We start from the raw sequence: 26,939 nt of genomic DNA, 5'->3' as shown, positions 1-26,939 counted from the left end.
TTTTCCCCTGATTGTCCAGGTGCTGAGCCATTCCTATCCTCCCTGCCCTGTTTTTTGCCGTGTTTGCCCGTGCTCTGGCTACAGCATACCATTATTTGTATTATTTTCATGCTTGTATAGTCTTCTCACACCATCAATTTATGTGCATCGGACCAAATTCTATATATGGTGCCGAAAAAATTGGCACTGAAGGAAAACACACTTAGGCACATTCTGTAAACTGCATCTAAAATTAAGCACGGTTTACAGAATATGCCTAAATCCTTCCACATGACTAGAATTTAGGCGCATCCAATTATGCCAATGAAAACCTGGTATAAATGTCCACACCTAACTTTAGGTGCAGAGTGGGTTATTCTATAACAGTGCACGTAAATTTTTAGAATGTCCATGACCCGCCCATAATCCTCCCATAGCCATTGCCAATTAGTGCTGATAATTGCATATTACTATCCAGTTACCAGTGATGATTGGCAACCGTCCCTGACACCTTCAAGCACGCCGTAGTCACACCTCTCCTCAAAAAACCATCACTTGACCCTACCTGTCCCTCCAACCACCGCCCCATCTCCCTCCTACCCTTCCTCTCCAAAATACTTGAGCGTGCCATTCACAGCCGCTGTCTTGATTTTCTCTCCTCTCATGCCATCCTCGACCCTTCAATCCGGCTTTCGCCCCCTACACTCGACAGAAACAGCACTCTCTAGAGTCTGTAATGACCTGCTCCTGGCCAAATCCAGAGGCCACTACTCCATCCTCATCCTCCTCGATCTATCCGCCGCTTTTGACACTGTCAATCATGATTTAGTTCTTGCCACACTGTCCTCGCTTGGGTTCCGGGGCTCTGTCCTCTCCTGGTTCTCCTCCTATCTCTCCCACCGCACCTTCAGAGTGCACTCTCATGGATCTTCATCCACTCCCATCCCGCTATCTGTTGGAGTTCCCCAGGGATCTGTCCTTGGTCCCCTTCTCTTTTCAATCTACACCTCTTCCCTAGGCTCCCTGATCTCATCTCATGGTTTTCAGTATCATCTTTATGCTGACGACACCCAGCTTTATCTATCCACACCTGACATCACCGCGGAGACCCAGACCAAGGTATCGGCCTGCTTATCCAACATTGCTGCCTGGATGTCCAACCGCCACCTGAAGCTGAACATGTCCAAGACCGAGCTCATCTAAACCCACCTCTCCTCTTCCCCCACTCTCTATCTCAGTTGATAACACCCTCATCCTCCCCGTCTCATCTGCCCGCAACCTGGGGGTCATCTTCGACTCCTCCCTCTCCTTCTCAGTGCATATCCAGCAGACTGCCAAGACCTGTCGCTTCTTCCTCTTTAACATCAGCAAAATTCGCCCTTTCCTTTCTGAGCACACCACCTGAACTCTCGTCCATGCTCTCATTATCTCTCGCCTTGACTATTACAACCTACTCCTCACTGGCCTCCCACTTAGCCATCTATCCCCCCTCCAATCCATTCAGAACTCTGCCGCATGTCTTATATTCCGCCAGAACCGATATACTCATATCACCCCTCTCCTCAGGTCACTTCACTGGCTTCCGATCAGATACCGTATACAGTTCAAGCTTCTCCTCCTTACCTACAAATGCATTCAGTCTGCTGCTCCTCACTACCTCTCTACCCTCATCTCCCCCTACGTTCCCGCCCGTAACCTCTGCTCGCAGGACAAATCCTGCTTCTCAATACCCTTCTCCACCACCGCCAACTCCAGGCTCCGCTCTTTCTGCCTCGCCTCACCCTATGCCTGGAATAAACTTCCTGAACCCCTACGCCAAGCCCCCTCCCTACCCATCTTCAAATCTTTGCTCAAAGCTCACCTCTTCAATGCTGCCTTCGGGACCTAACCTTTTTGAAATCTAGATTGCCCCACTTTGTCTGTACACTTGTCTTTTAGATTGTAAGCTCGTTGAGCAGGGAATGTCCTTCTATGTTAAATTGTACAGCGCTGCGTAACCCTAGTAGCGCTTTAGAAATGTTACGTAGTAGTAATAGTAGTAAGTTAGGTTAGGTGTGCAAATTAACTACATGTGCCGATTTGCGCACATAACTCAAGGCACCATATACAGAATCTGGGAGATATAGAGGGGCATAATCGAACATCGCCGGCCAAATAGATCGCCGGTGATCTATTTTGGCGGCGGCACTACAGCTGGCCAGAACCGTATTATCGAAAAAGATGGCCGGACATCTTTTTTTTCGATAATATGGTTTAGCCCGGCCAAATGCCTTGGAGTTCGCCGGGTTTGAGATGGCCGGGTTTGTTTTTCAGCGATAATGGAAAAAAATGCCGGACATCTCCAACCCGGCGAAATCCAAGGCATTTGGTCATGGGAGGAGCCAGCATTTGTAGCACACTGGTCCCCCTGACATGCCAGGACACCAGCTGGGCACCCTAGGGGTCAGTGCGGTGGACTTCAGAAAAACCTCCCACATGCATAGCTCCCTTACTTTGCGTGCTGAGCCCCCCCTAACCCCTCCAAACCCACTACCCACAAATGTACAACACTAGCTCTTAGGGGTGAAGGGGACAACTACATGTGGGTACAGTGGGTTTTGGAGGGCTTCCATTACCAGCACAAGTGTAGGGGGGATGGGCCTGGGGCCGTCTGCCTTAAGTGCACTGCAGTACCCACTAAAAGTGCTCCAGGGACCTGAATACACGCAGGCCTCTAGGACTTGTTGCTGCTGTATAACCTTGGCACACCAGGTGACACCTGAAGACTAATCTCTTTGAAAAAGTTCTTTATTTGAATAAGCATGTTTACTCACAGTTAACTGCAGATCAGAGGTTGTGCCCCACTGGCAAAGAGTCTCCCTGGTACTGAGATTAGCAGTAGGTCAGAGCTGGCAGAATGGTGTACAATGCCCTCTTTCAGCCACATTCAAGGTAATAACTAAGTTCTCTAACGTGGGTAACACATGAAAGGGATCTAAAACTGGCTTACAAAAATGGCCACTACCTCATCGACTACCGGAAACAAAACTGCACACACTCTGACCCAGTTAGCAGGGGGAAAAGCACCATGGGAGTATCTATATTTTGGGTGGTAATCTATTTTTTATAGCAAGTTATCTTGTATTTTCCTTGGCATTTTGCTTCATAACTATTTATATATATATATATATATATATATATATATATATATATATATATATATATATTTCTTTACTTAATAAATAATATATATTTCATCTGTGACATTGTTCCTTTTTACAACAACTAGCTAGTCATTGGGATAAAGAGGTACACATCCCCTAGACACGAGTCCAGAATAATTGCTATTTAGTAGTGTTCTGACAGCTAAGTACCTCTGGATACCTACAGAGCCCAGAACTTATGCACTAATGTCTATATTTACTAAGGTGCACTATAGGTGTGTTAGCGTTGTTAATGCATGTTAATGGTTTATGCACGTTAAATACTAACGCATCCATAGAAATGTATAGGGGCATTAGCGTTTAACGTGCCTTAACTTTAAAGGTGCGTTAAAAATGCTAATGCACCTTTGTAAACATACCCCTAAGCGTAAATTCTATAAGTGGCACCTACAAATTAGCACTGAAATTTTTACATGCTGAAAACTATTCTATAAAGGGTATGCATTCTTTATAGGATACTGCTTAGGGCATAAACTGCACTCAAGTTTAGGCTCCATCAATTACGCCTGCTAAAAAACAGGTATAAATGCTGGCACCTAAATTAGGAGTAGTTCAGATGAATTCTGTATTCATGCACGTTAAATTTTGGAATGCCCCCAAAATGCCCCTACAAATTTACATGCATTAGGATTTACGTGCAGATCATTATGGAATACAATCTGTGCATAAATCCTAATTAAGGCCAATTAATGCCAATAATTGGTTGTTAGCAGCTAATTATTGACATTGATTGGGTTGTTAAGCAATTAAGTTGCATGCACAAATCAACCATGTGCACTAATCTGTGCATGCAACTTTATTCGCCGTATACAGTATCCAGCCCTATGGTTATAGAACGCAGACAGTTATGCGCATAACTGCAGCATATAGGCATGGACATTTACACCAGTCATTGACATAATGTAAACAGCTGAGCCTAAATGTTGGCACCTAAAGCACGTAACATAAGAACATATGAATAGCCATACTAGGTCAGACCAATGGTCTATCTAACCCAGCAGTGGCCAATCCAGGTCACATGTACCTGGCATAAACCCGAATAATAGCAAGATTCATGCAGCTAATCCCAGGGACAAGCAGTGGCTTTCCCCATGGCTATCTCAATAGCAGAGTATGGACTTTTCTTTCAGGAACTTTTTTAAAATCCAGATATGCTAACCGCTGTTACCAAGTTCCTAACTTTAGGCAATCTGTAGCGAATCACTTTATAATCACGACATTGACCTAGACTACTTCTACCACCTAATTTCCCTATGCTTATCCCATGTCTCATCATCCTCCGCCTCCTTTACCCCTCCTCAAATGCTCACTTTCCCTTGCTCATACCTCTCCTACTCCCTTCACTTTCACCCTTCTCTACCTACCTATTTCTTTTATTATTCTACTACACGTAACTTATATTTCTTCATCAAAACTCTGTAATCCCTGTTACTATGTAAGCCGCATTGAACCTGCTTTAAGTGGGAAAGCGCGTGGTATAAATGTAATATATATATATATATATATATATATATATATATATATATATATATATATGGAACTCCTCACCCAATAAGGTGTTGGATGACATCACTATTATATGAGAGGGAGTCCACACTTAATTCTGCTTTTTACTTCCTCTCTCCTGTTTTGTAGAACTTGATCCCTAAGTATATCCGGTTAGCAAGTTCTTATACTCTATTTCACACAGCCTTGAAAACACACTTTTATGAATTAGAATTTCGAATGCTTTGAGTCCTCTTTCTTTCCTCAGTTTTTCCAGATTCTGCAGCGGAAAGCTATATAGCCAGTCTCCCATAGGGTTGTGAGTGCTGTTGAAAATGACTGTTGTCCTGTCTTGCCCTGGTGTGAAGATCACAGTATAAGTAAGTGTCCTTTTTCTACTATGTATGTATAACATAGTACAGGTGTATGTTCTATGCCTACTATTTTTATATGTGTTTAACATGATTTTTATTTGTGTTTAATATGATATTTCACCTTTTTGTATTTTGACAAGTATGTATTACTATATATTTTATATTTTTAATGATTTGCTTTTAATCATCATTATTATTATTAATGTTTTATATGCATATATATATATGTTATACATATGTATATTGGTATTTACATGTCATGGTTTTCATGTTTTTAATCTTGTGATTATATGTGTAATTTTTGATTATTTATCATTTTGTAGCCCCTGACGCAGCCCCTTTGGGCAAAACGAGCCTGTGTCAGGCATTATATTAGATTGAAATTCTGCAATAAGGATTTGTTCGGATTTACCACTGATCTGCTTTGTTCGTTTCTACATTGGAGTTTGCGGATCGTCTGTCTTGTTGTTTTTTGGGTTCATATTCTTTCCATCCACCTCATGTGCCTTCCCCCACCCCCTCCTATCTTGGACCAGCGGAGACTCCCAATGGCTATGGTCAACACGAAGACAAGGAACAAGAAGGCATATATGATTTACATTTAAACCACCTCCAGCCCTTTTAAAATGATTTTTAAATCCTGCGGCACTGCAGCATAAGTACCATGAGTCCAAGTCTCTTGTGTGAAATTAGCAGGGCTCAATCACACTATCAAGACAACATGCTCTGTTTCTGGGGAGCAAGGCAAGGACACTGTTACTAAATCAGTAACTCCAGCTAGCACAAGAGTGGTGCTGAGGGTTAGTCACAAAGAGGATGTCCTTTCAGCCCTTGTTCAATGAGGGAGCTTATTCAGGCATCTGGGATGGGGGTTGTGAAGTAGAAGGAAAACAATCATTTCGCTTAAAATACTGGGCACTGTGTGCTGAAATGCTGACAGCTCATGTAAGTTAAGGACTATTTTCAGCCTATGTGGGTTCCTGCTCTACAATGAAAACCAAAATAGCCCAAGAAAAAAGGAAAAACAAATCTGCCCATGGTTAGAAGTCTTTGCCTTGGGTACTGCAGTGTTTTCACATGTCATGTAAAGGGGCTTTAAGTAAAATGAAGAAAAAAAGAACTAATTTTTTTAACTGGATTGCTTCAGCTCAGGAAATCTTTATCCCCGGGGCTCCCTGAGATCCGCTTGGACCAAGGAATGGGTCTACACACCCACTACAAAACACATTAATTGGATCCACCTACAATGGAATGGGTGTGCAGGAAATGCACAACACTGTTGCTCTTCATAGATTAAGTATGCCAAAAACATCTTGCTTGCTAAAAAGGCATTTCCAGAGCCACATTTAAAATGCTGGCACCAAGAGGCAATGGGGTATCCTCCTCAGAAATAAGTACAGGGCATCAGAGTGTTTATCCAGCGAGGTTTTAGAAGGTGTAGAAGACACAAGTTCCACCACCACTGGCCCCATATCTTCCCCCTCATCTCTGAACTGTGCTGCCGCTTGTCTTGTAGATTGACGTGAGCCCCACAGATGCTTTAGCAACTCAAGCCCAATAATTCAAGACAAAACCTGAAAGCCTCAAGCGTGGATAGACCCTGAGATGTCTTTCCAATCCCATAGGTTTCCATGGTAATTGGAACACAGGAAGGCTCAGGGCCTCCAGCAGCATGAGAGATCTCACAAACTCACCAGTGAATTAGCTGACTGGACACACTACTGCTGTGGGGCTGGCATCACCCTATAAAATAAATGATGCTGTTGCTGCAAGCCTAGGAAGAGGCATAGCAATAGTGGTGACACTCTGACATGTATAATAATTTTGTACACAAACAGTTGCTTATGTTAGCTATGCTTGAATTTGGATCTGGCCATTTCAAAACTGAATTCTAGTACACTCTCAAAAAGAGGAACACTTAAAGCAAGGGTCAGCCACATTCAAAGGAAATGACAGACATGTCTTACCTGCGCAGTCTGTCACAACCTAATTAAATAAGGTTTCAACTTACTTCTTGACACTCGCACAAGCTCTCCCACGTTGAAGACTCCGGACTTCACAAAACTGTCTTCAAGGTACACTGCAAAGAAAGATCAGAGTATGTCTGCTTACTTCATGAGAAAATATTGCATTTAGTAGCTGGGTTTGTTTAGACTGCCAATTGTTATTTTTGATTTAAAAAAATAAGAGTAGGCGTTACTTTTATATGTTTGATGTGGTCCAGCACAGTATTACATAGTAACATAGTTAATGACATCAGATAAAGACCTGAACGGTCCATCCAGTCTGCTCAAGATAAACTCATTTTACATGGTATGTGATACTTTATATGTATACTTGAGTTTGATTTGTCCTTTCCATTCTCAGGGCACAGACCGTAGAAGTCTGCCCAGCATTGTTCTTCTACTAAACGTTCTGAAGCTAACATTGAAGCCCCTTAAAATTTACATTCCAGCCCATCCCTTTCAGTTATGATCAGGGAATAGACCGCAGAAGTCTGCCCAACACTGGTTTTGATTCCAAATGACCAGCGTTGCCACCCAATCTCCAATAAGATTCGGTCACGGACCTTGGTCCAAGTGTATGTGAATGCATATATGCAAATGTTTTAGAATTTTTACAAACTCATACAAGCAAACTACTTTTACAAAAAATATACACAGTTATTACAGAAACAAACAACAACATTTTAAAGATGAAATATGGTAATTCTACAAGGGCCTGCCTAAATTTAGCCCTATTTCAAGCCCATTCTATAAAGAAAAGTAGATGATAGAAAACATTTGTTTTGTGTTATTTCCCTTGTCTTTTCTGGAAATGTTCATTTTATTCATTTTCGTTTGGACATTTTTTCATCACAGGAGCAAAGCTGTTGAGTGTGCACTCTTTTGGAAGATGGAATATTGCTGCATCCTATAAAGGTCACCCAAATTTGGGTGCTCAAAATTGGGCATGGATCCCAGATCTGCATGTAAAATAATTAGTTAATGGGCTCCAATGATTTAATTATTGGAGCTAGCAAGCACTTAATTGGAAGTAATTATGATCTGCATACCAATCTGGCTATGCGCTATTGAATCGTGCGCAACTCAAAAGGGGGTAGGACCATGAAAGGGGTATGGGCGGGTCAGCGGTGTTCACAAAAAATGTACAGTGTTAGAGAATAGCGGGGATCCATGCCCAACTTGTGTGCCACAATTTGCACCAGTTTTCAGGTGGTATAAGTCCTTGAGCCCAAAGTTGAGTGTGGAATTCGGCACTCAATGCTGATCTCATCCTGGCGTAACCTTTATAGAATAGCATTGAGTGTCCATTTTTGTCATCACCTAATTTTTGGCACTATTTATAGAATTTCCCCCGGATTGTGTACAGCGTGACTTAAGATGTGTGTGCAAATCCAGTATATTCTGCATTTGTGCATGCAACTTATTTAACAAGTCAATCAGTGCCAATAATTGCCAGAGAACAAGCAATTATTGACACTAATTGACATTAATTAGAATGTACGCACACAACTTTCTAAGCGTATTCTGTAACGTGATGCTTGTAAATTCTAAGTTGCATTGCTGAAAAGGGAGCATGGTCATGGGCTTGGAATGGGCAGGTCATGGGCATTTCTAAACTCTATGTGCATTGTTACAGGATATACCCGGTACATGCCTAATTTAGGTATCGGTATTTACGCCAAAACTTGGTGTAACTGCCCGTGACTAAATTTAGTCACGCAGACAGGTGCTCAATATATTCTATAAACCATGTGGAAATTTTGACTTATTCTATAAAGTACGCCTAAATTTAAGTGTACATTACAGAGTATGCCTAGGCATATTTCATTTCAGCACTGATTTTTTAAGAGTGTACACTATACATGCATGCATAGTGGTTTGCACATGTGTGATAGTACATGCATGCACAATGGACACCTGCTTTACAAACTGCGCTAACTCAAAAGAGTACACACTATTACCAGCAAACAAGAAAACCTAATTTTTTGTGTTTTTTCTGCACATTTACGTTTAATAATGACATGCAATGACAAAATATGATAGTGCTACATCTCTTTGCCTGAAACTGCATTGGCTCCCTATCATGTCCCGCATTACATTCAAACTTTGTACTCTAGTCCACAAGATACTCTACGGTGATGCCCCTGGTTATATGATTGGCCTAACTGATCTACCAGCCAGGAATAGTATCAGCTCATCTCATACTATATGAATCTTCACTATCCTAATTGCATTGGCCTTAAATATAAGACAACCTATGTGTCCAATTTCACCTATTTAAGTACGCAAATGTGGAATGCATTACCAAAAGCAGTGAAAACGATACATGACCATCTAAAATTCAGGCAAATTTTGAAGACCTATCTGTTTTGTAAGGCCTACCCTGCTGTTTCTGATTAGCAACCTCAACTCTGCACTGATTTAAAAGACAATGTTTTTTCTTATATCTTTGTCATTTACTGTTCCCATTTACCCCTACCTTCCCTTACCCTGATTCTACTTGTATTTGTTTATCATTGACCATATTGGAGCTCCCCAATATGGTGACTTGTAAGCCACATTGAGCCTGCTAATGTGTGGGAAAATGGGGGATACAAATGCTGCAAATAAATAAATAAATAAATAAATAAATAAGGAATGTCGTTGATATTTTCCCATATAGTTGGAAATGAATGCCCATCCCTGTACAATATAGCATACATGGCCAAAAACATGCCTATATTTAAGACACAATTACAACAGCCAAGAGTTGGTGTAAATGCTTGCATCTAGATTGCAAAAAGCCACGTATAGATTATAAAATTTTGTGCTCCACCCATGCTCTGCTAAACTCTACCCCTGTGAATGCCCACCTGCAAAGTATGCAGTGGCGTTCCTAGGGGGCTGACACCCGGGGCGGATCGCTGATGCGCCACGCCCCCCGGGTGCAGCGCCCCCCGGATGCAGTGTGACCCCCCCGGGACACCCCCGCGAAAGAACCCCCCCCCTCCGAGTGCACGCTGCTAGGGGGGGTGCCACGCACGCCTGTCCTACGTTCGCTCCATGCTTCTTCTGTGCCCCGGAACAGGAAGTAACCTGTTCCGGGGCAGAGAAGCATGGAACAAATGGAGGACAGGCGCGCTCGGCACCCCCCCAGCGGAGTGCACCCGGGGCGGACCGCACCCACTGCCCCCCCTCCCAGGAACACCACTGAAAGTATGCACCACTGCATCTAGACGTACACTTACAGAATACTGCTTATCCAGAAACTGCTCATTTACGGGGGAATTCTATATATGGGCACTGAACATTAGGCACTACTGAATGGAAAAGCATTCTAATGGATGCAAGGTACCGACATGGGGAAGAAATGGCAGATCCACAAAAAGACACATTTATGTGCCCATTTATAGAACAGTGCCTAAGTGTTTCCACGCGGATCTGCATAGGAGGGGAACGGGTGAGCGGGGCATTCCCTTAAAATGCATGCAGTATTAGAATATTAGGGGTACCCACTCCCAACTTGTGCACCAGGATTAAGAGGATTAATCCCTTGCATCCAAAGTTGAGCATGAATCCCAGTGCTACACGTTATTCGATAAAGGGAACTCATTCTGAAGCACTTGTTACAGAATATTTTTCAGCACCAAATTTTGAGTATTATTTACTGAATCCAGCCCTTAGCTCTTATGTGTTCACATACATTTATTTAGTTAGATTTTGTTCACACCTTTTTCAGTAGTAGCTGAAGGTGAGTTACATACAGGTACACTGGATATTTCTCTGTCCCAGGAGGGCTCACAATCTAAGTCTGTATCTGAGGCAATGGAGGATTAAGTGACTTGCCCAAGATCACAAGGAGCAGCAGCAGAGTTTGAACCGGCCACCTCTGGATTGCAAGACTGGTGCTCTAACCACTAGGCCACTCCACCACATGTCTAAATGACTAGTATATCGGCATTTATGCACATTAGTGCTGCCTTCATCTAGATGACTCCTTATGGAAGTATCCCCACAATATACAATTAGGAGATACTTTTATAGGGGAGTTCTTATCTAAAGCACTTTTCAAGGTGCTTAGTGAAGCCTATTTCAAAAAGACAAGTGGGTGCCTACTTATCTTTATAAAATAACAGTATAAGTTTCACACACAGCCATTTACACCAGCCAGTATTTGTAAATTATAGTATTTCATAATGTACATGTGTATTTGCATGCTCCACCATTGTACTACCCTTGTGCATGCTTGCCAGCAAATTACAAGCTATCATTTCAAAGTACATATTTTTGCAGCAGTCAGTATGTTATAAGAGATATGTGGCCACATCCGCACAAAATTGACTAAAATACACCAAACTGAGCACGTACTTTACCACTTAAGAACGCAGTCCCTTATAAAATTACCCTCCACGGGTCCATGCAAAAACGGCGAGTCCTCAAATTCAAGCGGGAGGGGAGCTTTTTATAAAGTAATGGTTAAAAAGATAAAAACAATCAATCATACAGAAAAATAGGGAGACTCGAAGGATACCTGGCTTTAGCTTCCAAATACATGTGAAGTTAACAATACATACCCCCACCCAACAGATACCAGAATGGGGCTTTTGGGGGGCAAAAATGGCTGATACTTGACAGCTATAATAGAATGTGCACAGGGCAACAATTTTCAGTTTGTTTCAGCTCAACTGGGCTTTTTTTCTAAATTTTCAAACTTTTTTTTTTCAATTGATTTTACTAATTAATTTTAATTTTAAAAAAATTGTTATGCACATTAAAAGTGCAATTCTTTAACTGTGCACCCACCTTTATGCATCTCTTGCAGACATAAATTTACTGAATTCCAGCACTTACGATTACACCGTTGCTTAAATCATTATACTGGCTTCCTATAATTGCTAGAATAGATTTTAAAATCTTGTGTTTGGTTCATAAAATTATCAATGGAAATTGTCTTGAATATTTGACCTCTTTAGTTTCAGTTAGAAGGAAAAGAGTCTTGTAGATCTATTCACAAAAATAAACTTGTTCTTTCAGCTTATTCTTTTAAGCTCAAATCATCATGCAAAAAAGCTTTTTCAGTTTCCTGCTGTTTCATCTTGGAATTTGATAGCTACCTGCGATTTTGTCAATCTTTAAAATTTTGCCTTTTTCAAACGTATTACAAATAATTATGGAAATCTTCAGCTCTGTTTATTAGTGAGGATAATACTATATAGTCAGTTGATTTGTTATTTACTTTTGTAACATTTTCTTTGATCTGTTGTAAAACTATCTAGAGTTATTGGTGAGAACGGTATATAAAAAGTATATGTTATGTTATGTCCAAACATATAACTTTATTGACAATTTCTCTGGATGATATATTGCACAGCGTTAATCGGGACACTTTGCTCAATTTTCACATAATGGTAGGTCTTAAGCTTACATTTAATAATCGGAAAAACATTGCTTTTTTTGGATGTTAATGAGTAGTGGAATACAGTTAGCCTACATTGTAAATATGAGAAGAATCATTACATGGACTTGCAGTCCAAGAGGTAGAAAAATCTTGACAACCAAATGTTGAGACAGAGATGAATATTATATATGACTAGTAAAAAAGGCCCGTTTCTGAAGGCAAGGAAATGGGCCCTAGGCAGGCAATTTCTCTCCCCCCCCCCCCCCCCCGGCGCTACGGTCCCCTCGACCCCCCCCCCCCCCCGTGCCGGCGAAAACCGTCCCCTGCCGCGCCACCGCCGTTGTGGACTACCTGTGCTGACGGGGGACCCAAACCCCCCGACAGCCGAAGTGCTGTTGTGCCCTTCGCGTTGTTCATCTTCTCTGGACGTTCCTCTGTGTTGTGTGCGTCTGACGCACGCAGAGAGATATACCCCTAAAATTTACACACAGCCCAAAAAGGAGGTGCAGAAAGGGGACGGTCATGGATACTTTGGGGCAGAATAGGGGCAGAGTTTTCAGTTACGTGTATAATTACAGGATAAAGTCCCTCCATGCCTAAATCTAGGCGTGAGCATTTGCACCACATTTTCGTTGGTGTAAATGGTGGTGTCTAAACTTATGCAGAATGATAATACTTAAGCATTATGCTATAATCCGTGCCTAACATTAGGTGCAGCTTATAGAGTAACAATTACGCGGGGGGAGGAGGTTCAGCCCCATATGTAGAATTTGCCCCTTAGTGTGCAACTGAAAAGGGAGCATGGCCTTGAAAGGAGCATAGGCAGGTCAGGGGCATTCAGTAAAGATGTGTGCAGTATTACAGAATTCAGGCAATCTCAGTTCAAGTCAGGTCTTATATACTGCTAATATCCCCTGTTTAGTGTTCAGTGCGGTTTACGGAGGTCGTTACGATATTACAAGTAGGACATTGTGTGAATACAATCTTGTTGGTTAGATTCAAAGTTATATATGGTTAGTGTTTCATTTGATAGTTCTCTACTCCGTCCAGATGATTAAGCAAGTTATGTTTGTTATGTAGAAGTCTTTGGAAAGAGGAAAGTCTTTAGCCTCTTCTGGAAGCTGAGGTAGTTAGTCTCTGTTCTGATGGCCAAAGGGAGTGAGTTCCAAAGCGAGATTCCTGATAGAGGGAAGAGTGAGTTAAAGATCTTTTGAAATCGGATTCCCTTGAGGAACAGTGGGGCTAAGATCAATTGTTCTTTCGTTTTGTTGGAGTGAACGGTGCAAAAGAGATGAGTTTTTAATCAGCAGTTCAGAGGTAGCACCTTGTAGAATCTGGAAGATTAAACAGGCCAATTTGAACCTAATTCTTATGTTTAAATCATTTTTATTGAAACTGCAATTACACTAATAACATGTACAACATACACAATTTTCTGTTTGCTGAACCCAGCCTGCTATGTTACAATCAATGTTTATAACATCTATCCAAAACAGTTACATGTCCCATGTGATTTGCTTTTTCTTTTTTACTAGATTCCTTCCCCACCCTTCCCTCCCTCTTCTCTAGCCCCCATGCTCATTCCTGTGTGTTCTTCACCCCCCTACATCCCTCCCCCTCCCCTCTTCCTGTATGTATCTCTTGTACATGTGCTCATCCATTTTCCTCCAAACCTCAGGGCAGCCCGTTGAGCACTTGACTACGCGCTCGGGGCGATATCTTGTTTATGTATTTCCCCCAGATACTTAGGAACCGTGTCCTTCTCTTTGGTGTCAGGCGTGCCCCTCTTGCCTCCCAAAGCATCAGTTGATGTAGTCTGTTCCTCCAATACCAATGAAAGGGAGGCACGTCCACCACCCAGTGGTTGAGAATGCACTTTTTCCCCACTATGCATGCTTTGCTCAGAAACATCCGCTCCCCTTGAGTCCCAACCCCCCACTGCCCAGGGATACCCAGTATCATTTTCGCAAAGGTGAGAGCAATTGGGTACCCCAGCACCTCTCCCACGTATCTGCCCAGTTTCCACCAGAAGGCTTTGAGAGATCTACACTGCCATAGGCAATGCACCAGTGTTGCACTGTTCTGTTTACATTTCAGGCAGCTGTCTGAAGACACTACTTTAGCATGGAAAGCCCTTCTAGGAGAGAAGTGCGCTCTGTGTAAAATTCTAAACTGACACTCTTGCAGTTCTGCACTATAGACCACCTTCGGTATACCCATCAGTGCTTGCTTTATATGATGCTCAGAAATTTGTTGTTGCGCTTCCGCGCTCCACCTCGTTGCCACCTCTGATACCTGCTTTTCTGGTTGCCCTTTCTCTAACTCTTTGCGGAACCAGGAGACTGAAACCTGCCCCAATGCATCCCCCTCCATAAATTCCCTGAGTTGTCTCCCAAATCTAAGGGACAACCCTGAACCTAATTCTTTCAGGTATGAGTAGCCAATGCAGTTTAGCAAGATATGATGAAACGCTAGTATATTTGTTGAGTTTGAAAATTGCCACATCTAATTTACACACAAGGATTTATACAAGGTTTCAGTTGATATAAACCCTCATGCCAAATGTTGGGTGTGGATCCCGGTACTACGTGCTAATCTATAACCGGCGCCAACTGAGTTATTGAGTAGAAGGGGAAGGGAAATGGGACTTGATATACCGCCTTTCTGTGGTATTTTGCAACTACATTCAAAGTGGTTTACATATATACAGGTACTTATTTTGTACCTGGGGCAATGGAGGGTTAAGTAACTTGCCCACAGTCACAAGGAGCTGCAGTGGGAATCAAACACAGTTCCCCAGGATCAAAGTTTGTTGCATGAACCACTGGAGCATTTGGATGCTTTTGTCAATGGTCCTCCAGTGGTACTGGTTTTGACCTGGACCCACCAACCAAAATGAATATTTTCTAAATAAAGTAACTCTCCTAGCTCTGATCCAGGAAAGAAAGGATTTCATTTACACAAAAAAGTAGGTTTCGAACCCAGAAGCTGATTGCTCATGTGTCGTTGTTTTGCTTCAGCAAGTACACCATGGCCCATTTGGAAGAAAAGTACTAGATGAAATCCAGTTATTCCCCTTAAGCTTAAGTAGACTTGAGCACTGTATATATCACTGTGGATGTCTGGCAAATGTGTAATCCAAATGTTCTGTTGCTCTATAAATCACATAACTGCAGGTAAATCCATATATTTTATGTCACAAAATAGTGTTCATTTTGCACTAAAGAGGCCATGTTTAATTTTTTTTGTTTGTTTTTAATGAGTCAAAAAGTCTGACCTTTGTGGTACACAGAAATTTACCAGAGCATTGTGACATGGGTACATATGATAAATGCAGAGACAGAGTTGTTACTTTTTAAAAGTACTGGCTTCAAAAGTAGTGCAGTAAAAGTAGAAAGTCTTATCCAAAATTTTTAAAAAAATACTAAAGTAAAAGTAATAAAGTACGGCTCTTAAAGCTACTTTTATACTACCTCACTTTGCCCCTCTACTGCCTCGCCTTGCCTCCTTGCTGCTTCCCCTCACAAACAAATACCTTTGCTAGTGGGGGTTTCCAACCCCCGCCAGCTGAAGCCTTCTTCAGCGCTGGTCTCCGGCGCAGCCGCGTTCGCTGCCCTGCTCTTCTTTCTTCTTGCTCCTCCTGTGCACACTGATGTTCCTTTACATTAAATTGAGAAGGAGCGTCAGCTTGCACAGGAGGAGCAAGAAAAAAGAAGAGCAGGGCAGTGAAGGCGGTTACGCCAGAGACCGGCACTAAAAAAGGCTTCGGCTGGCGGGGGTTGGGGACCCCCGCCAGCCAAACCAGGTGGCCGAGAAAACAGCAAGGCAGACGATCTGCAAACTCCAAGATGGAAAACAACAGAGCAGATCAGTGGAAAATCGACATGAATTTATTAATAAAACATTTAAAAGCCCGACACAGCAATCATTGATATATTTTATACTAGTAAAAAAAGCCAGTTTCTGACACAAATAAAATGGGCGCTAGCAAGGTTTTCCTCGGCTCCCCTGCAGCCACCCATGTCCAGCGACCCTCCTCTCCCCCTGCGCCCACTGCAGCCACCCATGTCCAGCGAACCTCCTCTCTCCCCTGCATCCCCTCCTGCCATCCATGTCCAGCAACCCTCCTCTCTCCCCTGCCCCCCCTGCAGCCACCCATGTCCAGCGAACCTCTTCTCTCCCCTGCCCCCTCTCCAGCCATCCATGTCCAGCGACCCTCCTCTCTCCCCTGCCCCCCTCCAGCCACCCATATCCAGTGACCCTTCTCTGGACATGGATCAGCTGTGAGGCATGGTTTTTTTTCCCCCGGGTTCTGAAGTTGACATCATAATGGCTACGGTGATGTCAGCCTGATCTACGGAACCTAGCAGACCAACTCGGAATGAGCCACGGTCCCAGGCAAGTCAGAACATTAGAGATGAGAATTATTATATAGGATTATTGATATATGCTTACTTTTATGGTTCTGTATTAGTTGCTACATATTTTTGCTGACATTACTTATTTACTATTTGCACTACATCTTATTTAGATTTTGCTACATCCTTTTGAATCAGTGTAACCTTTGACCTTTTAACTCACATATATAACATCAGGGTCAGACATCATAGTTTTTTCAGCAATCATTGAGTTCCAGCAGCAATTTTGTGTGAAACCGCTATGAGTTCCTGCGACAATCTCGTGAGATAGCTGCTGAAACTCATGGCAGCCATTTTCAGTATGGAGACTGCATGGGCAGGAGTGTAGAAGGGTGGCTCCTGCCCCAGCTCACCACTGGACCATCAGAGCTGTAAGGTAGGCCCAGAGAGGGACCTATAGTGGGTCCATGAGGGAGGGTTTCCTCTTTACAACAGGAGTGGGAGTTTCTAGTTGGGGGGGGGGGCTGGGGGCAGAGCCAGCTGCGGCAGGATACCTCGGGGAAGGGGAGGGAATGGTGGAGGCTACGGTGATGTCAGATGCTGGCTTGCAGCTGACTGGGCCCAAACTTCCAGTTGCAGCTCAGCTGTTTTTGGGACCGGAAGTTCGAGCCCAACCAGCTGTAAGAGTTATGGAAAATACTTTTTTTAAAATACTTTCTAATCTTGTAGTTCATTACTAAGTACAAAAGTACAGCTTACTTGTAACGAGTTACAAGTAAAAGTATTGCCAATTGTACTTAAGGACTGTAATGAAGTACAAGTACTATTACTAACCATCTTTGGATAAATGAAATAGTGTATTTTTCCCTACAGATATATTTGGCACCGACCACACTACAAAGAAGATAAACTGTTCAAATTATATGTTACCTGCTGTAGCCATACCCACATTCTTTACCTGGCAGACACCATACACAAGTAGAAATTAGAAAGACGTAAGAGAAAGCCATGTTCTAGTTTATAAACAATACAGATAATAATTTTCAAATGTATAAATAATACAGATAATAAGCAGGTATTCAGGACATTATCTGGAATAATTTATTTGTAGTGGTAACAGCTAGTGCAGAAATTATTTGGCCTAAACTAGGTAGAAGGTGAAAGCACAGGTTTGGATTCTAGCCTGATCCCTGTGGTTGACTAAAGTGCTGGTGGAAAGTGTTCAAAGAAGAAAGCCAAGGGCTGTTATCATTGCATAGTCTGGCTCTATGGGAGCCATGCCAAAGACGCTTCATTGGCATTTACTACTTGGCATCCATAAGGGCACTAATTCAGAGAAAAATTCTCTCTTTTTTACTGGACTATGGGATTTTATTTCTAACTCTCTCCTCTCCTATTTCTTCCCTGGAAAAAGTAGTATTTATTTATTTATTTATTTATTTTATTTTATTTATTTTAAAATTTATATATCACCTTAAAACCGAGGTGGTTTCCAAAATTACATACATAATAAGAACAAGACATAAAAAATATAAAACAACTCAATTATTACCCATTAGATTAAAGCAGATAAACAATATAGTAATCACTACTCATTAGAATGCTGCCACAAAAAGCTGTGTTTTAAGCTGCTTCTTAAATCGAAACACATCATTACATAAAAAGTGACCTTTCAGTATGATTGTTGTGTTAGTCCACTTTGCAAGTAAAAGAAATAAATCAAAACAAAAGAATGGAAAATAAGGTATTTCTATTTCTTTCCTCCCTGTCCTAAAGCAGTTTTGGATAAGCCAAACTCAAAGCAGTGAATTTCAGTCTGGTACAGTGGATCTCTTTAAAATTTGACATAAATCTTCATGCTGGGCAAAATACCATAGAGATCTAAAGCAGACTGGCTGTTTCCCAAAACTCTGCTGTGAGTTAAAATTTGCTGCAAAGGTTTGTGAATTAGAGAATCTGCAGAAGATTTCCAAGGATCCACCATGGACTTTTAATAGGTAGTTTAAAGAGTTTCTGACCAATGTAATAAATTAGTTCACAAAGGATTTTTTTTTAAACATAGGGGCCCTTTTACTAAGCTGTGTAAACATCTACGCACGCCTAACACACGCCAAAATGGAGTTACTGCCCAGCTACTGCGTGGCTTTTGCAGTAATTTCATTTTTGGCACGCAACCACAAAATAATTTTTATTTTTGGACATACATATCAGACACTCACCAAGTGGCATTTGATTCGTGTAGGTCATTACCGCCAGGTTAACATGTGAGAATTTAATGCTAGGTCAATGGCTGGCAGCAAGATCGCAGACCCAAAATGGATGCGCTGCAATTTTGATTTTGCCGCACATCCATTTTTGGCAAAAATTTTAAAAAGGCCTTTTTTACAGGTGCACTGAAAAATGGATCAGTGCGCGCCCAAAACCCGTGCCTACACTACCGCAAGCCATTTTTCAGCGCACCTTAGTAAAAGGACCCCATAAGTAGACCTTTCTTTAAAATGTCTACTTTTCCTACATCTTGGCTCTGTGTTTTTCCTGTTTGAGACCTTTTTTCCCATAATGCACTTTGAAGCCCTTATAGTGCATTAAGTAGTTAGGGATCAATTCTATAAATGACATTAAAAGGTGCCCAAAATATAGGCGCTAAGCTAGCAAATTTGTGTAACCTAGGAATTTGGTGCCTAAATTTATGCATCACCACTTATACTTGCTCTATGGCAGATAAAAATGTCATGTTCAATATGACATCCAAGTCCAACTTTGGACGTTTTGCTAAAAATGTGCAAAATTGAAGTGGGAAATATAGCTCAAAACAGAAAAACGTCTATCTTTTTTGTTCGAAAATGGCCATTTTCTAAATGTTTATGTGCTGTGTGCTTTTATCTTTTTGGTCCATTTTTGAAAAAAAAAAAAACTCCAAGTGAAAAATACACAAAATCAAGCCATTGGGATTTAAGAGGGGCCAGCATTCTTAGTAGTCTGGTCCCCCAGACATCCCAGGACAGCAATGGGGCAACCTAGGGGGGCACTTCATATCTTATATTGCTCCATTATCTTGTCTGCTGAACCCTCTAAAACCCACCCAAAACCCACTATCCCTGACCATACACCAATACAATAGCCCTAATGGGTGAAGGGGGGACTTATATGTGGGTACAGTAGGGTTTGAGTGAATTTTGTAGGGCTCAGTTTCCGCTACAAGTGTAGCAGGTAGGGGGGATGTATGGGCCTGGGTCCACCTCTCTGCAGTGCAGTTCACCCACCACTAGACTACTCCAGGGACCTGCATGCTGCTGTAATGGACCTGAGTATAACATCTGAGGCTGGCATATAGGCTGGTAATGTTTTTAATCACATTTTTTGGGGGTGGGAGGGGGTTACTGACCACTGGGGGATTAAGGGAAGGTCATCCCTGATTCCCTTCAGTGGTCATTTAGGGCACCATTTTTTGCCTTATTCATTACAAAAAGAGGTCTAGCTCAAAACGTCTTAGTTTTAGTCCTAGACATAAGTACATAAGTACATAAGTACATAAGTAGTGCCATACTGGGAAAGACCAAAGGTCCATCTAGCCCAGCATCCTGTCACCGACAGTGGCCAATCCAGGTCAAGGGCACCTGGCACGCTCCCCAAACGTAAAAACATTCCAGACAAGTTATACCTAAAAATGCGGAATTTTTCCAAGTCCATTTAATAGCGGTCTATGGACTTGTCCTTTAGGAATCTATCTAACCCCTTTTTAAACTCCGTCAAGCTAACCGCCCGTACCACGTTCTCCGGCAACGAATTCCAGAGTCTAATTACACGTTGGGTGAAGAAACATTTTCTCCGATTCGTTTTAAATTTACCACACTGTAGCTTCAACTCATGCCCTCTAGTCCTATTATTTTTGGATAGCGTGAACAGTCGCTTCACATCCACCCGATCCATTCCACTCATTATTTTATACACTTCTATCATATCTCCCCTCAGCCGTCTCTTCTCCAAGCTGAAAAGCCCTAGCCTTCTCAGCCTCTCTTCATAGGAAAGTCGTCCCATCCCCATTATCATTTTCGTCGCCCTTCGCTGTACCTTTTCCAATTCTACTATATCTTTTTTGAGATACGGAGACCAGTACTGAACACAATACTCCAGGTGCGGTCGCACCATGGAGCGATACAACGGCATTATAACATCCGCACACCTGGACTCCATACCCTTCCTAATAACACCCAACATTCTATTTGCTTTCCTAGCCGCAGCAGCACACTGAGCAGAAGGTTTCAGCGTATCATCGACGACGACACCCAGATCCCTATCTTGATCCGTAACTCCTAACGCGGAACCTTGCAAGACGTAGCTATAATTCGGGTTCCTCTTACCCACATGCATCACTTTGCACTTGTCAACATTGAACTTCATCTGCCACTTGCACGCCCATTCTCCCAGTCTCGCAAGGTCCTCCTGTAATCGTTCACATTCCTCCTGCGACTTGACGACCCTGAATAATTTTGTGTCATCGGCGAATTTAATTACCTCACTAGTTATTCCCATCTCTAGGTCATTTATAAATACATTAAAAAGCAACGGACCCAGCACAGACCCCTGCGGGACCCCACTAACTACCCTCCTCCACTGAGAATACTGGCCACGCAATCCTACTCTCTGCTTCCTATCTTTCAACCAGTTCTTAATCCATAATAATACCCTACCTCCGATTCCATGACTCTGCAATTTCTTCAGGAGTCTTTCGTGCGGCACTTTGTCAAACGCCTTCTGAAAATCCAGATATACAATATCAACCGGCTCCCCATTGTCCACATGTTTGCTTACCCCCTCAAAAAAATGCATTAGATTGGTGAGGCAAGACTTCCCTTCACTAAATCCGTGCTGACTTTGTCTCATCAGTCCATGTTTTTGTATATGCTCTGCAATTTTATTCTTAATAATAGCCTCCACCATCTTGCCCGGCACCGACGTCAGACTCACCGGTCTATAATTTCCCGGATCTCCTCTGGAACCTTTCTTAAAAATCGGAGTAACATTGGCTACCCTCCAGTCTTCCGGTATTACACTCGATTTTAGGGACAGATTGCATATTTCTAACAGTAGCTCCGCAAGTTCATTTTTTAGTTCTATTAATACTCTGGGATGAATACCATCAGGTCCCGGTGATTTACTACTCTTCAGCTTGCTGAACTGACCCATTACATCCTCCAAGGTTACAGAGAATTTGTTTAGTTTCTCCGACTCCCCCGCTTCAAATATTCTTTCCGGCACCGGTGTCCCCCCCAAATCCTCCTCGGTGAAGACCGAAGCAAAGAATTCATTTAATTTCTCCGCTACGGCTTTGTCCTCCTTGATCGCCCCTTTAACACCATTTTCGTCCAGCGGCCCAACCGACTCTTTGGCCGGTTTCCTGCTTTTAATGTATCTAAAAAAATTTTTACTATGTATTTTTGCTTCCAACGCTAATTTCTTCTCAAAGTCCTTTTTTGCCCTCCTTATCTCCGCTTTGCATTTGGCTTGGCATTCCTTATGATCTATCCTGTTACTTTCAGTTGGTTCTCTTCTCCACTTTCTGAAGGATTGTTTTTTGGCTCTAATGATTTCCTTTATCTTACTGTTTAGCCACGCCGGCTGACGTTTAGTCTTTTTTCCCTTTTTTCTAATACGTGGAATATATTTGTCCTGAACCTCCAGGATGGTGTTTTTAAACAGCATCCACGCCTGATGCAAGTTTTTTACTCTGCGAGCTGCTCCTTTCAGTCTTTTTTTCACCATTTTTCTCATTTTGTCGTAATCACCTTTTCTATAGTTAAACGCTAGCGTACTTGATTTCCTAGTTTCACTTCCTTCAATGCCAATATCAAAACCGATCATATTATGATCACTGTTATCAAGCGGCCCTCGTATCGTTACCCCCTGCACTAGATCATGAGCACAACTAAGGACTAAGTCTAGTATTTTTCCTTCTCTTGTCGGCTCCTGAACTAGCTGTTCCATGAAGCTGTCCTTGATTTCATCAAGAAATCTTATGTCCCTTGCGTGTACAGATGTTACATTACCCCAGTCTATATGCGGGTAATTGAAATCCCCCATTATTATTGTGTTGCCCAGTTTGTTTGTGTCCCTGATTTCCTTTAACATTTCCGCATCCGTCTGTTCGTCCTGTTTTATTCCATTGTGGCTGAAAAACGTCCAAGAATTAGGAATGCCCATATCCCACCCTTAACACATCCCTGGTATGCCCCCTTGTGATTTGAATGCACTTCTGATGGACTTCATAGAAAAATGTCAAAAAATTGGTTTCGAAAATACCAATTTGGACGTTTTTGTGAGAAAAACATCCAAAATGCAGAATTCAACAAAGCATGCATTCTAATATTCAAAATGCTCATGCCCCTCCCAAGTGAATGCCCCCTTTATAGTTACATGCTTGAACTTAAGTTATACGAGAGCAACTAAATGCACTTAGGGGCCCTTTTACTAAGCCGCGTAGGTGCCTTCGCACGCCCAACATGCGCCAAATTAGAGTTACCACCCGGTTACCGTGTGGCCCTTGCAGTAATTTGAATTTTGGTGTGCATCCGCTACATGTGTCTGAAAAATATTTTTTCTTTTGTGGGACACGGCAACTACGCGCGTCAAGTGGCATTTGCTTCACGTAGACCATTACCACCCAGTTACTGCATGAGGCCTTACCGCTAGGTCAATGGCTTACGGTAAGGTCTCATTTTGCTGCACATCCATTTTGGGGGAAGAAAGGGCATTTTTTGTAGGTGCGCTAAAATATAATTCTGCGCATACCCAAAACAAGCGTCTACACTACCGCATGCCATTTTTCAATGCTCCTTAGTAAATGAACCACATGGAGGGGCATAATCGAACGGGGCGCCCAAATTTTCCTGAGGGCGTCCTCGCAAGATGTCCCCGCAAATGGGCGTATTATCGAAACAAGATGGGCGGCCATCTTTCATTTCGATAATACGGTAGGAGATACCCAAATCTCCACATTTATGTTGACCTTAGAGATGGTCATCCCTAGAGATGGTCGTTCCCGATTTTCGGCAATAATGGAAACCGAGGACGCCCATCTCAGAAACGACCAAATCCAAGCCCTTTGGTCATGGGAGGAGCCAGCATTCGTATTGCACTGGTCCCCCTCACATGCCAGGACACCAACCGGGCACCCTAGGGGGCACTGCAATGGACTTCAGAAAAAGCTCCCAGGTGCATAGCGCCCTTACCTTGTGTGCTGAGCCCCCCCCAACCCCCCCCCCAACCCCCCCTCCCCCCCAAAACCCACTCCCCACAACTGTACACCACTACCACAGCCCTTAGGGATGAAGGGGGGCACCTAGATGTGGGTACAGTGGGTTTGTAGTGGGTTTTGGAGGGCTCACATTTACCACCACAAGTTTAACAGGTAGGGGGGGATGGGCCTGGGTCCACCTGCCTGAAGTGCACTGCTCCAGGGACCTGCATACTGCTGTCATGGAGCTGGGTATGACTTTAGTATATCCATAATGGTTTATGGTTTATTGGTCATTTGGTGTACTGCTTTTCACAGATAACCAATCAAAGCGGTTTACAATAAAATCAAACAAAAAAGGAAAGAACTAAAACATATCAATAGGAAAGAGGAAAAAAGAGCAGAGGTTTAAATCTGCATGTACTGGGACTCTAATGCATGCAAACACATCTCATGCATATTTATTGTGGATATCCTGACAACTAGACTGTTTTTGGAATGACTAACATAGGTTTGGGAAGCACAACTCTATTGAGTGAGCTGCAGTCAACATTGCTTGTCCTAATCCTGCCTGCTGCCCCGACTGTGCAGTCAGATCACTGTTTGCTATCAAAGTGGTACCTTTGTTCTCAAACATTGGTATAGCGTCAGTGTTCTGGAGCTCGTATTTACCTGGTGTATTCTTGGCAGGGTCATTGTGGCTTGGACTTCCTGATTGTCCAGAATCTGCTAAAAAAAATAAATGTATAATCATCAGGTTTTTGTCTAAGAATTTATGACTTGCAAGCGAGATAAGAAATTTTTAAAAACTGAACAAGGTTAAGGTGTTTTATTTTGGAAGTGTTATTCGCATTTTGGACCTGCATGGACCAGCATTTAGAGGCGTGTATTGCATGCACATCTAAATCCAGATTTAAGAAAGCTAGGATATACACCTGAAAAAAAATATGGAGACATGCCTCTAGCAAGGGGTCATGGTCTGGGCAGAAAAAGAGAAGAGCAAAATTTACAAGGGCATTCCTAGTTTCAGGAGGGGGATGCATGTATATGTCCGGCATCAGCTGGGGATGTCTACTTTTTAGAAAGTTGCTCGCTTTGTGCAACACTTCACTGGATGGATTAGGGCCGCTGAGAGACTGAACCAAGCTCGGGCCAGGGTCGCTGCACCCCTCCACAAATTGCCAATTGCTGTCACCACCCCCCATCACTGCTGCCTTCCCTCCCCCCCGATCGCTGCCGCTGCTGAACTGCCTTGGCTGGCGGGGATCCCAGGCCCCGCCAGCAGAAGACATCTTCTTCCTCCAGCGCTGACTGCCTGCCCCTGTGTCTACTTTTCCTCTCAGGACATGCTCGGTTTCAAAACCAAGCATGCAAACCTGAGAGAAAAAGCAGCCGCTCAGCAATGGGCAGAAGAGCAGTGCTGGAGGAAGCTCCGGGTCCTCCCCAGCCTCCAAAGGGGGTCTGGCGCTGGAGTTTTGTCTCTCCTGCTCCTGTCGGGATGCGATCACTCGGGTCCCATCAGGAGCAAGAGAGAGAGACCCCTGTGCCAGGCCCCCCTTGGAGGCCCGTGCCCGGGGAATTTTGCCCTCCCCCTCTCGGCGGCCCTGCTCCTCCATAATCCTCCAGTGTTCCCCCTGCCTCCCTGAAAGCAATACTGGCAAAGGATATCAGACTCTGTGACAGCTTTAGAAAAAAAACACATGTATGCACATGTATGTTCTGAGATATCAACATGCATGTGCATGTGCCAAGACATGCACCTCTATTTTGTCATGCTGACTGTATTGATCATTTAGACAGTGATGCTTGTGAAATGGATGTCCTGGTTATACATAATTGGTGCGTAAATGTCCATTCCTGGATGTATTTTAGAACAGGATCTACATCAGCATATCCTGTTCTAAAATACTAGTGGAATTTGACAGGGATTATCTATTGTATGTCCCTGTAAAGCACTGCATAGGTCTAATATACAAACCACAATAATTATTACTATTACTATAACATGAAGCATAAAATGCAAACATATCAAAAAGAACTAAGGAGCCCTTTTACTCACCCACATTAAACACCTAGGGGCACTTTTACAAAGGCAAGGTAAGCTCTACGCGTGTGCAGTGCGTTCAGCATGTGCCAAAATGAGACTACCACCAGGCTAGCCCCACTGGTGGTCATTTCAAATCTGGCATGTGCCCACAATGGCAGGACAACATTTTTTTTAACTTCCTACTGCGTGTGGCGTTTCTGGCGTCGGCAGTTGGCGCTTGCCAACCGGTCACTGCGTATGTAGCGCGGGAGTCCTTACCGCTAGATCAATGGGTGACGTTAAGGGCTCAGACTGTAAATAGGCGTGCGCTGGTTTCAATTTTACCACAGGCCCTTTTCCCAGCCCATTGGAAAAAAAAACCCTTTTTCCCAGACGTGGTAAAAACCGGCCCAGCACAAGCCAAAAATACACGCCAACACTACCGCAGGCCACTTTTTGCAGCGCCTTAGTAATAGGACCCCTTAATGAGCAGTTTACTGTGCAGTAACTGCTATCACAAAGTCATGTTAAGGGGCTTTGTGGTAACTTAGCAGTTACAGATCGGTAACCCACAAGTTAAGTGCTTTTTGTGTTAGGGGTGAGGCATGGGCAGAGAGTGGGCGTAGAAGTGTTCGCCAAGTAGCACGCTGCACTTACCGCGCAGTTAATGTGGGACCACTTACAGCCTCCTAAATAAGAGGTGCTAAGTGCTCCCACGTTAAGTGCAGCCTGGTACCACACACTAATGAGCAGTTTAACCTGAGACCTGCATATGAAAATGCTGGTTTCAGCCCCTCCCTCCCCCCACCCAGGTTGGCATGAACAATTTACAGCTACAACGCAGTAAAGCCACAGTAACTTCAAATGTACTTCATTTTAATGTAGGTTTACAACTAA

General features: G+C 43.0%; 1 protein-coding gene across 7 annotated transcripts in view; it reads right to left on the bottom strand.

The window, feature by feature from the left end:
• Positions 1-26,939, bottom strand: part of NFIB (nuclear factor I B) — a 547,227-nt gene that overhangs the window by 236,272 nt on the left and 284,016 nt on the right. For 4 of the 7 annotated variants that reach the window (XM_030194287.1, XM_030194283.1, XM_030194285.1 and 1 more), the window contains exons 3-4: positions 24,689-24,745; positions 7,053-7,121 (exon numbers count right to left, since the gene is read on the bottom strand). In XM_030194287.1, coding sequence (XP_030050147.1) covers positions 7,053-7,121; positions 24,689-24,745 — 126 coding nt within the window. The remainder of the gene's footprint in view (positions 1-7,052; positions 7,122-24,688; positions 24,746-26,939) is intronic. The other 3 variants (XM_030194284.1, XM_030194286.1, XM_030194288.1) reach the window with 2 other exon arrangements.

This window comes from Microcaecilia unicolor, chromosome 2, assembly GCF_901765095.1.
Source record: "Microcaecilia unicolor chromosome 2, aMicUni1.1, whole genome shotgun sequence".
In the NCBI taxonomy this organism is placed as follows: Eukaryota; Metazoa; Chordata; class Amphibia; order Gymnophiona; family Siphonopidae; genus Microcaecilia; species Microcaecilia unicolor.
The sequence above is the reverse complement of the archived record's forward strand: the minus strand, read 5'-3'. Positions and strand labels throughout refer to the sequence as shown.